At 37.1% G+C, this 12,558-nt stretch overlaps 1 protein-coding gene across 11 annotated transcripts in view; it reads right to left on the bottom strand.

The window, feature by feature from the left end:
* Nucleotides 1-12,558, bottom strand: part of rap1gap2a (RAP1 GTPase activating protein 2a) — a 98,434-nt gene that overhangs the window by 25,856 nt on the left and 60,020 nt on the right. For all 11 annotated transcript variants that reach the window (XM_081614276.1, XM_081614280.1, XM_081614274.1 and 8 more), the window contains one exon: nt 1,206-1,290. In XM_081614276.1, coding sequence (XP_081470402.1) covers nt 1,206-1,290 — 85 coding nt within the window. The remainder of the gene's footprint in view (nt 1-1,205; nt 1,291-12,558) is intronic.

Raw genomic sequence — 12,558 nt, 5'->3', positions numbered from 1 at the left:
CTATCTGCTGGCAGGCCTCTTCCAGTCGGATGTTTAACAGAAATGACGCTCAAATTCAGTGACTTGGCTGTTGATAAAACCAGAAAAGTAAATCCAACCAACTAAATTTCTATTTCCCTTAAATAAAAAGTGTGGAGGGCTCCTTGGAGCCAACTTGCTGTCAGTGCACAGATAGGGAAAGATGAAAACATGTACAGTGTTTATATAATTAGCTACATTTGTTATACACTACCTGCTAAGGGACAACTGATAGAAAATGTCTTGCTAACTTTTGTGTATTTACATACTTGTTGATGTTTATTAATGTCTTCATCACAAATAAATAAACTAATAGTTTTTCTAACATCTTAATAAAAAAAACTTTAAACCATGAGATCATCATGACAGACAACTTGCACTGATGTGAGACCAGAACTGTTCAAAATCTTGAAGCCAGAAACTGGCCCAGGCCCATTTACAAGTAAAACCGCAAATAAAATTGGATAATTTGTAATAAAAAATGAGACTGTAAACTTTCCGAACCAGTAATGACTAATAATCTGCAAAAGGAAGTTATCCCACACTAATGGAGAATAAAGCACTACAGCATTTTTGCAAACATTGGAAAAATGTTAATGCATTAAATTTCATTAATCAAACTATTCCTTCTTGTGGGAAATTCTTAGTTGAAAAATACAGGTTGAAATTTTACAACTGGAGCCAAGAATCTCTAGTTTCTGCATTAGCGTGGCGTATTACCTCTTTATTTTCCTGTTCTCTAAAGTTAATCCCTTCTTTAATGTCAAGTACATACATAAAGAAGGGATTACAGCACTCCCCGCCTGGAAGACCAGAATTCAGCTGATGCAATCAAGCATATATTGACTGAGATCAGAGAAAGGAAAAACAAATATAAAAAAGCTTAACTGAACCTCATTTTAGATACTTGCCCTTTGCACATATCCCATACAGCAATAAATAAATACCTGCAAATTCTGAAGTATGATAAGCTGTGGTTTTACTTCAGCATAGCATGCACACATAAAATAATAATAAAAAAACATTTAAACGTTGTTTATATGATTTTACATTTATCATGTACAACACAAAACCGTGTTAGGACATATAAAATCTTGTTTCAATCTCAAGGAGGTTGTGATATGGATGTGATGCGGTAAATATAATCCCTCCACACAATATATGAAGGTATAATCATGGTGTCATACCTTCATGCTGGGTGGTGCTGTGCGAGGTGGCGATGGGGGACATTCTCCCAGGGGGACGTTAGAGATGTTCAGCAGTTCCTGTTTCCTAGAAACACAAGGGGAAGAAAACATCTTTAATTTATTCAGATATTAATTTATCTGTGATCGACAAAGTGTTCACAGGGTCATACAGCCGTGTTTTCCTTTAATTAGGCTGCTTAAAAATGGGACTGTCGTTTAAGTGTGAAAAACCACAGCACCTGAAAAGGCTTCGAACAATAAGTCAGCCTGCATAGATCTCCATGTTTCAATGTTTGACTAAGCGGAAAACAAGACTTGATTATTTTAGCTTGTTGATTTTCTCTCCATTTAAATTCTGACGTGAATTAGCTACTTTATATTTAACTCACACTTTGATCTGGACATTTGTGCTGTGCTAGTGTTGAAACACATTCAAATGAGGATGTTTGGTGAAGCACAAATGAGAACTTAGACCCTTTAAGGCACATGGATAAAACTCAGGCCAAATCTCATCGTTTTAGTGTTAGTGGTGAAAACAAGTTCTCCCCTGATTAGGTTGACAAGAGTGTTGTTTTATTTATGTCTTGGATTGTAATTCAATTTGCCTGACGTTTTTTTATACATTCTGAACCAGAAAACGTTCGCCCATTGCAGCAAAATGTATTGGCTTTTTAAGCTAGAGCAGTCTTAACCAAAACTATAACAATTATAATAAATTTTAAAAAAAATCAAATTGGTGTAATTCCAATAAAAAGCGAGACTAAATTATTCTTTAAAAAAATGCCCTCTGATTATATTCTAAAGATTTACTACAGTTTTACCACAAAGCGCTGACCCCAATCATTAACTTCTATCTGAAGTGGCCATTACAGCCAGTGGACAAGAGTGAATCCTATAGCTGTTAAGTAACTGCGCACCTCTATTTCATTTTAACATTTAATGTTCCTCTAATCAAAGGTTTTAGCACGACCTCGGTGGGAATCTGCAATTAAGAGACTTTCTGCTGTTTTTGTTATCCTCAAAGGAGTTCCAGGGGGCTGACAAAGAGCTTTAAGAGGTCATTTGTGTCTGAAACATTATTCTCATTTTCCTACTTTCCTCTGTATCATAGCATACTCAGAAGCATTGAGTGCACACTAATGATGATCCCAGATGCTAAAGGTTGAGCTGTAACTGAGGAGATGTGGGAAGATAAGACATTTTGAGAAAATCTTGTTGAAAACCCAAGAGTAGTCATAAGTGATGAGACTGATATTTCTAATTAATACATTCTAGGATATACAGATGAAACAGACAAAGTACACTGAATGTACGCATAATTTGCTGTTGAACCAGACATGACGTGTTTGAAGTGGAAACTTGTTTCCGATCACTGTAGGTTCAGGAGCTACAAGGACAGAGCTGAGTTTTAATTAGGTGTTTTAATGTAAAATTAATATGCATCCTCTTTTGCTTCATTAGCTGCAGAAATAAATGTTACCGGCTCTCCATTCTCTCTGCTGCATCAAGTGGTCGCAAGCGGCAAAGGTGAAATGCTGAATTAGGTGCAGAATAATAAATGAAAAGAAAATAGAGAGCACAAGAAACGCAGCAAGAAATGGAAAAACACAGAAAAAGAAGTCATTTCAGGCCTAGCCTCCCCCCCCCCCCGCATCCCCCAACCGGTCTCAGCATTATAACAAAGCACGATTGTGTTCCTGTATATTAGTCTGTCTGACTGTCAGGTCTAAGTAGCCAAGGTTGAACATTAAAAGAAGATCATACGCTATCACAGACTGAGAGAGAATATCGGACTGAACAAAACACACGTTTCTGAAGTGCATCATGTACTGTTCTTTCTTTGTTGTCTGTGAATGGCAGGTAACAAGTGGTTTTCCACTGCTGACCTGCGAAAAGGAAAAGCATGTATAGACGACATCTGTCTCCGGGGCGCATCTGTGCTGTGAATTTCTACAACTAGAGCGACCCAAATCTTTCTGCCTTACACCGTCTGAGCACAATCATATTTACAAACTGTGTGCATTTGAAGGAAAATGTCCACGTAGAACTACGTAGATCCATGGTCCATGTATTTCTTGGCATTTTATTGGTTAAAATCCCAAACAAAACAACAATCTTACTGCCTTGAACCTTTTTTTGGAAATGTAACGATTGACTTAATATATCGATGTCTAAGCTGCATAGAATTACTTATATTATTCAAACTTTTATTATTCAAAAATCAACCTGGCTTACTAGGTCAACTATTGAGCTACTACTGAACATGACATGTTCAGTTTATCCGTTTCTTTTGCTATTTTGTTGTGAAACATTCTTTAATCAAGATAAAACCTAGGCCCTTTCCAAACCTAGTTTCCAGTCACACATAAATCTGGTGACATCACAGAAGGCATGTAGCCGCTAAATAATTTGTCTATTTTTAGCAACATGCCAGTAGCTTATAAAGCACTTACCCTAGTAACACTACAAATCCCACAATGCTCTACATTTTATTTTTATATATATTTTGACGGATTTATACTGCACTTATACTTATACTGCAACTATTTCTGACTGCAAGTATAAGTATAAGTGTACTTGCAGTACAACTTATAAGTAAACATGGATGCACCTATCGATTCGCTGCTTTAATGGTTAAAGCATTTGAAGACGTTGCTCCCGCTACGTTCCCATGTGCACATTTTGGCGATTAGATGAGCAAGCTGCACAATGAGTACACAATTTGGTTTACTTTGAAGCTCTAGAATGCTAAATCTGTTTGGTTTTGACATTGAGAAAGCAACAACAAACATCCAGATGGAGCTTATGGAACTGCAGCGTAACATAAAACCCAAGACAAAGTCTGACTTCATGCACGGATAAAGCACACAAAACTCGTAGTCCCGAGGCGCACCCCCAAAGTATTCTCAGAATTTCCACGACTCAAAACCTAACACCAAAAATCAATGAACTTGTTGACGAGAAGCGATGTCAAGCTTCCCTCTCAGACAAAATGGCACAAAGAGCGGGGAAAACTAAATACTGCATATTGTTTTGTTCAAATATTGCAGTGATGGTTGTTGATTTTTTTTTCCATTTGCAGATTTCCTGCAACAACAATTTTATTTGAAAAGAAAGAATTCCTCTTATTTTTTTCTGCTCCTGCTTAAATGTACTGTTAAAGGAAATAAAAAATATTCTGTGAAAAACATTTGTTAGAGTTGTTCAAAATAATATTCCTGATTAAAACATTGCTACTTTATTATAGTATTATATTGTTTGTTGCATTACATATTTTGACCGATTTTGTTATCGAGTTTGATATTGTTTGCATAAGACAACCATCACAGTGCTTTTAAGTAATTTATATAATTTCTTATTTTTTTCTTAATCAAATTACTCTTTAGATTTTGTTTTCTTGTATTTTGCACAGTGGTGTGCTTTAGCTGCAAGTCAGAAAACCATTTATATTGACCAGTGATGGGGTGACCACCATTAGCAAGAAGCCAATAAAGTATTTCTCTCCACTTTATGTCTTCACAAAGAAAAGTAACTGGTTCACAACTCAAGGTTTATGGAAGTGTGTAGTTCAATGTGAAACAAACCATCAGAAGTGCTGATAAATAGTTTGGACCTGCCACTTTCAGCGTGTTCCATTCATGCAGATGGCATGTTGGATTCTGAGTTGCTCCATTCACTTGGGTGTTCTCGTTCTATTTCTGACCAAGAACTTGGAAACTGTGACTCCCTCGTACCAAGAGCACGCACCACTACGTCAGCTAATTGGTTCAATTCCTGTGGCTCTTATGACGTCATCATCCCAAAGTCACACAATGTGGAATTCATAGTTTTCCTCTTTTTTTTTTCTGTGTACTTCTTAAAGCTTTGCATTATGGGAAATCCTACAGCGGAATGCCTAATTTAATGCCCAACTGTTTTTGTACATTCAGACTGCAGTATCCATAAAAAAAAAATATATATATATACCACTGAATAATAACTTTAAGAGATAGCAGAATTCATTTTGTTATACTGACCAAACCCACTAAAATATTAATCTCACCAGCAATGTTTGGAGTATATCCTCACATCAACTGGGCATAGATGGAAACAGAGGCACCCACATAAAGTGAAACATATAACTGCAGCAGGATCAAGAACTTTGCTCTGTGCTGAAATTGCATTTAAATAATAGCAGGGACAAAGCAAATAATAGGTATATTTTGTACTCAGTGAACCTGAACATGTTGAACCTCAAACAAGTAGTAAATGTCCCATGCGCCATGGATCACTATTTAAGTAAGCCTGTTTGAATGAAACTCTGACAAGCATTCAGGTAAAAGGGGAAAAAGTCAAGAATGACATAGTGTCCATGTTAGATAAAGTCATCATTATTTGTTCCAAGTTTGAAAATGACTCAGACCAAGAGGGTAAGGAGGATGAAGGGTGTGTGCTGGAACAGAAGGAGGAAGCAAAGGAGGAACAAGTCATGGGGAAAATGAATCAGAGAAAAAAAAAAAGCTTTTTAACATGAACGGCTCTCATACCAGGTGCTTTGGATCAGAGCATCTCAATATGACCTTAACTATTCAGCCCAGAGATTTATTTTCACACAGCAGTTTTAAGACTCGCTGCCAGTAGACGGAGGAAGAGCCGAGAGTGGAGTGCATGTACAGATGTAAAGGTCAGGCAGGAAGAGTGGAAACCAAGGTTCCCTTCAGAGAAAACTCTGAACTTCAGCTTTTAAGGTGTTAAAAATCACATCTGAAATTTTCACAGCCGTTACCTGAGAGATACAAGAAGGTCAAGAAAGGACGGTGAACACAAAGTGCCAATTACTGTAGGGATGGACCACAAAATATCTCGCATTTCATTACACGGAACTGCTTAATCGCACTGAATTAAAATTAAAATAACTGGATTTAAAATGATAGAGGTATGAGTACTTTACAAATTATTAGTAGCTAGTAGCCTGTCTGGGCAGAGTAAATACTTTAATGACCAGTCAGATTTTCTTAGAAAGGGCTTAAAATGATTAAAGGCCATGGCTCAGACTCAGATTATGTGTTGTCTGCCTGTTAGGACAAAAGGAAACAAAAAAGTGACAAATCCTTTACAGCTTGTTCTGAAATTCTTTCTATCCAACGTTTTGTTCTGATGAATATTTTGTAAATCTGAAAGAGATTATGCTCCAAATTCAGTAAAAAAAAAACCTGGGCTGTAAAATAAAAAATGACCATGTCACATTCAGCCCTCTCACAACCAGCTGACGCAGACAAGGTGTGGCAGGAAATTCTCTGCCAATGCAAAATGCTGCCGCCGCCACGAAATTGCATTGCTGCACGCAGAAAACAGGCCATGGGCAAAACACCGAAGCTGGGATGGCGTTTGTGAATCTCTCAGTTAGGGTGGCCTTCTGAGAACAGAGGAATCTATCCCAAACTTTAAGTTTCTTTAAATAGTAAACATATTCTTGTTCTTATGTCCTCCAGACTCTTTCAGATTTAATAATTGCAAACATGCAGCGACAACAGGAAATACTGCATAATGCTCCTCATTCATATGGCGAACAAGACGTGCTTTTATTGCAGAGCCACATCCACGTAATCCTGTTTGCATGTGCTGCTGCTGCTTAATTAAAGTTTATTCAACAGTAATTACATCTATTCCCGGATTATGTTTATCTAATAATGAGATGCAAGAGTATATAAGTGTGCTTATGTGGGAGCCTTTCAGGCAAAAAAAAAAAATACAAAAAGAGAGACAGAATCTCATTTCTCATCATAAGTCAGTTTGACTTTTAAGATAAGATTTGACTAATGAAACATCCGGGATCAGCTTGGAGGGGGAAATGGGGTGAAAAAAAGAGACATAAAACAAAACGAGACCTCCATGCATGCTCACATGACTGACCAGACTCAGGAAGAAGAGATAAAGGCATGAAAAGGAAATCCGGATGACGGAGAAAGGATAAAAAGATAAAGGAGAGAGGACACAGGCAGAATGATGACATTCTGGTTTCTGTTATTAGGAGCTCACTGTTTGGCCCAGTTTTCAGCTAAACCTAATATTTATAATGAAACTTCACGGAGACGCTGATCTTCGAGCTGATTGGCCAATTACGCCAGTGATTGTTTCTCTAATGGAGTTAATCCAACAGTAATTGTAGACGGAGAAAATTAGAAAGGCACGAAGTGTGCAGACCTGGTCGGAGCAGAGAGGTCTGATAATAAAAAAAATAGCATCACACAGCAGAAGCCACTGCAATATCACTTATTAGACGTGACAGCTGTGGGTTTGATAAGCACTCACTGAGGCTGCTGTTACAGCAGGTACGCATAAAATCTGACACCCACGGCTTAACGTGACTGTGCTTAATTAAGTTAGAGGCTATGAACCCGTCTTACAGAAAGGATAACATATACTTGATGAACCGTGCCAACAGTTTACATCTGCAAACATGGAAGCTTGAAAATACACATAGCAACCCTATTGGATCAGTTTTATTAACTTCCATCCATCAGATTGAATTAAAACCTCTTTCTGCTCCGTCTTCTTCTTCTTCCACTTCCCTCTGTTTTATTTAAGCCAGTCTGTCGATATTAAAACATGTGCTCCACACAAAGAGTTAATAAAAGATGTATGTATGCATCTGTCTGTCCAACAGGAGAGCCCAGGGGTCAGAGAGGTCAACAACAGAGCAATCATTAGAAGGCAATGTAAGTCGATGCTTTTTTCATGTGGGAAGAGGCTCGGCATCATTATATTGCCTCATGAAATGAACAGCAGTGAAACCAGACAAGCCGAAAAAAATCCAAATATCAACTGATTTATTTTTGGACATTAGAGAGGAAACAACTGCAAAACTACATATAATGGAAAATATTGATAGCAAAAAAAAAAAATACAGATTGTATAATGTTAACGGATCCATCCATAGACTCTATTCATTATGTAAACATCCACATACTGATATACATTATACAAACAGAACAATTTCACTTACAGGATCTACAAACTAGTCAGACTCTGCGTAGCTAAATCTAAGTTTTTACACCACAGTTTACTTCCACCGACAAAATGAAAAATGTTTTCATAATATTTTAATACTATTTTTCTGTATTTTCAAAAATGGTTCCAGAAGTGTTTTGCAAGACATTTCCTTTTATTCCAGTTATTTCAAAAAGAGTGAAGGATACCACAGTAAAACAGGTCTTATTTCTTAAACATTCAAATATCTTAGCACATGTATATTACATGTAGTCTCCAAATGGTTTATTGGTTAATTAATTGTATATGTATTGTCTCCTCTAAACAACTTTTTTCATGAAATCTTTGTTATTTATTATGTAATTTATTTTTACATCAGAATTTGTGTCTTTTATTGCAAATATTTTGAATTTTTTTTTTTAAATCCTCCCTTGAGTACAACATACTACTGTCCTTTAAAAAAAATGTTATTGTGTTTGATATGTTCCAGATATCATTGGTATACAGCACAAAGTTTAGGTCCTAATATTGACCCCTGAGGGATGTGACTAACAATCATCCATTTTCACAAATACTTTTTCGTTTCCTAAAAGGTTTTTTAATCCAGTCCAGCGGCAGATATCATGCTGTTAAGTCAATGGAAGGAAAATTAAGTGCTATTCCTACAGAACCTTTTGCATTTTAATCGGATTTGTTGACAAGGCAACTACTGGCAATGCAGACTGAAAACATTTTAAGACATGAGACTTAAGCTGGTGGTTTACCTTCCTCTAGAACAGTGGTTCTTAACCTTTTTTGAGGTACCGAACCCACCAGATTCATATGCACATTCACTGAAACCTTCTTTCGTGATAAATAATTTTTTTTTTTCAAATTCAAGACATTTGACCCAACTAGACTCTAGTTGTGTCACTTTAAGAAGATCACCAAGTCTTCTTAAAAGGTAGCATCTCTGAGAACAGTTCTTCAAAATATAGTCCGTGTTTTCAGCACAGTTGAGCTGACTGTCTAGGAACGACCCAAGGTATTTAAAATTTGCCACAGTTTCAACAGGTTGGCGAGAGAAACTGGAACCACTTTAAGGTCTTGTTTAGATCATTTAATTAGCTCTACATTCTTAAGATAATGAAAAATTAATAATGAATAATACAAACTTTGCGGTATTCTGATTTAGTAATGTAATTATCTTAGTTGTGTTACCACCTCCACACCACTAGAGGCAGTACCAACCCCGAAAAGATGCGACTAAGGAGCAGATTTTGAACTACACCGAAAGTTACGGAATTTGGTAAAAATTGTGAGCTTTGCTGAAGTAATTAAAGACTCAAGTTCAAATCCATGCTGAGAGTGGAGCTCCTTCAATCAGTGCGCCTCCACAGCACTGACTGGCTAAGAAATGTAACGTGATCCTCTGCAGCAAGTGATGGCAAAGCGGGCCGCGTCATCACGACTTTACACAAGTGTGTCTTTACCTCAGCGGCAGAGGCTTCGCCGAACCCCTGAGACCGATCGAACCCAGGTTAAGAACCACTGATCTAAGACAATGACCTTGAACATATACAACTCAGATTAAAGTGGCACAATTTGAAAAATGGTGTCCAATCTGACTGAACTTTAGGTGTTTTGAAAAGAAGAATATGCAAGCCCCTGTTAATATGGGGAGATTCTTCAGTTTCCATCTATTTTACACTAACATCTGTCGTGATCAACTGCTTTTATAATTTAATCTTTAAATCTGATATCTAATCAGGATATTACATTGTTTATTTAGCGTGGAAAAAATAGTGCATATCATTTCAAGAGTCTATATTTTAAAACCAGAAATGAAATTAAACTGGGACTCAAGTCCCAGTTTAATTAGTTACAAACTTTTCAAGAAGAAATATTATTCTTGACGCTGATGAGTTTCATAATAAAATGTCACCGATGCTCGGATCTCCTGTTTTTATGTGACGAGGCTTGCTTCTGATCTGTGACTGCGATAATTCATTCATATCTGCTCGATAGCTTCCTCGTCTTCACCCGTTCAGATTTCAACGTAGGACATCTGTGTGTCACACTCTTCATCTATCTTGCTGCTCCAGTTTTTTTTTACCTTTATCTCCTGCCCATCGCTTAAAACAGAAACCATCATTTGAAAATGCCACAAGACTTCTCTCTCATCTAATTTATCTTATCAGGACACCGGGTCCTAAACTGTTAGGTAGCAGTAGAACTTTTTTTCTTCAGCTGAGTGAAAACATATCAGTTTTGAAATAAACATCTGGATGAAAGAGTATTATTTCAGATCAACTTATAAGGGCTTTTCTACAATCGATGCCAATGACAACATTTAAACATCAAGACTTCCGATGATCATCAAGCAAAGTGGATATATTTCATTTCACTTTGCCAATTTGTTTGATCTCTTTTTTCCCAGAAACTGGCTAACTTCTTTGCATATGAAAGGTTTGTGTACAAAAAGGCTAAAATGAACATGCTAAAGCAGTTTCCTTGTTTCACCTTCCTTGCCTTGAAGAGATTTGAATTGTTTTTTACAAACTGTCACAGTTTCTAAAAAGCAGAGATTTCCCTGCATTGTTTACAAAGCAGAAGGATCCCAGTTACTTTCTGCGATGCGAGACATCAGAGCGTATTGGTTATATTTTGGAAATAATTTATCGTTTGAACTATATCATTTTTTGGCTATATTGCGTTAACTGTATAACTATTTGCCTTGTCACTGAATCCCAGACTCAGAAAAGCTGGATAAAAAAATCCTCCTCTTCACCAATTTGAGCTTGAAGGTGAAGCTGCAATACTTGCAGAGAAATATCAACTGTTTCAATATAACTTGCAGCCTTTTTGTTGCTGTGCACAAAATACATGTGCAACAGATAAAGAGTCGATATTGAAAGGCTGTGTGTGTAAAGTTAAGCAGATTAACTTAAACTTTGATCTTTTCTGATTTCTTCCTGTGAAAGACGCAAAGTTATACAAAGACAAAGTGGTTTAGCCTGTATAATAAAGTAATGTAAAATATTGCAGACAGAATGACAAACTATGACACATGTACAGGCACTTTGCCTATGGCTTTAGATTTAACATCCAAACATTACAATAAAATACTATGAACTTGTAGAAGATTACACAGTGCAGCTTTTGCCTCACCTCAGAAATGTTTCTGTCTGGACGCACAAATGAAGCCAAGAAACAACAGATAGACATTTACATGTATTTTCTATAGATGAGTGCAATTAGGGAATGTATTAACATGCAGCCTTGTAGGTAATGTGGCGAACACTTGAATGTCAGCTCATTTTAAATAACAAAAGCAGGCCCTTCCTTTTGGAAAGAAATGTCATTCCATTTGGGCTGAAAAGGAAAAGAGGTGCATTGATATTTAGCAAACTGGGGAAATAGTCCACCATTGATCTAAAGCGAGCAACACAGCTCTGCTTGCCGGGAATCAACTATATCTGAATTTTGGGGGCAGTAAGGGAGCATTTGAACCACTGTGAGTGGAATAATCACTCAAAAACAAGAACTGACTGCACAAATTGGAAATTATGGAATCAGTGGAAACAACAGTTTATATGAACAGATTTTATACATGGAAAAAATAATATTTTAAATGCATTCCAAAAAACCCCCAAATTTATGACATGGATGGACAACAGCAAGTGTGCCGTGTTTGGTTCAACCCGATGCTCTTGGTTAAAGTTGGGAAACCATTTGTCCTAAAATACTGTGCTTCGTAACATTAACTTAGCTGCTTCAGAAGAACGCTAGGTTCTTGATGGTCCAGACTTGTGATGATCTCTTGACGCAGTGGACCATCGTCAGATATAGATTAAAACATTTCAACAAGGCAGGCAGACGTTCTTGTTCTCAGGGATGGTGTTGGATGAGTGTATAAAAATGTCTGGTATTGTCATTTTCTTTGTCATATCAGTGGAAATATCATAAATCCTGTCTAATCCCATTCATTTTCCTGAATTCCCCCTACATCTATCTTTTTTAGTCTCACACTTTTTTTCCCCAACAACTGGAGTGAAAGAAAGAAAAAAGTTATGTGTCTGTCAAATGACAATAGATATCTTACTTATCAACTAGCGCCACTGCACTACGCGCTGGATAGCCACACCAGAACAGAACGGTCTTGGAAAAAAGAAAAGAAAAAAGAGAACAATCTGGAGACGGACTGGGAAGAGAACAGAATGAATGGAAGACAGAGTGAAAGGGAGAAGACCACAGAGTGGGTGAGGGAGAATAAATGAATCTCTGCAGACTAAATATAGCCTTCTCAATCCCATGTGCAGAGCCGGGTAAATAGGAATGTCTCGGGTGGGTCTCTGGGCACTTGTTAAAGACAATAACATGTCACGCCCGGCAAGCTTGTGTA

Source organism: Poecilia reticulata, chromosome 13 (genome assembly GCF_904066995.2).
Source record: "Poecilia reticulata chromosome 13, P_reticulata-male-v2, whole genome shotgun sequence".
Lineage (NCBI taxonomy): Eukaryota > Metazoa > Chordata > Actinopteri > Cyprinodontiformes > Poeciliidae > Poecilia > Poecilia reticulata.
Note: the sequence above shows the minus strand (reverse complement) of the source record. Positions and strands in the feature narration are given on the sequence as shown.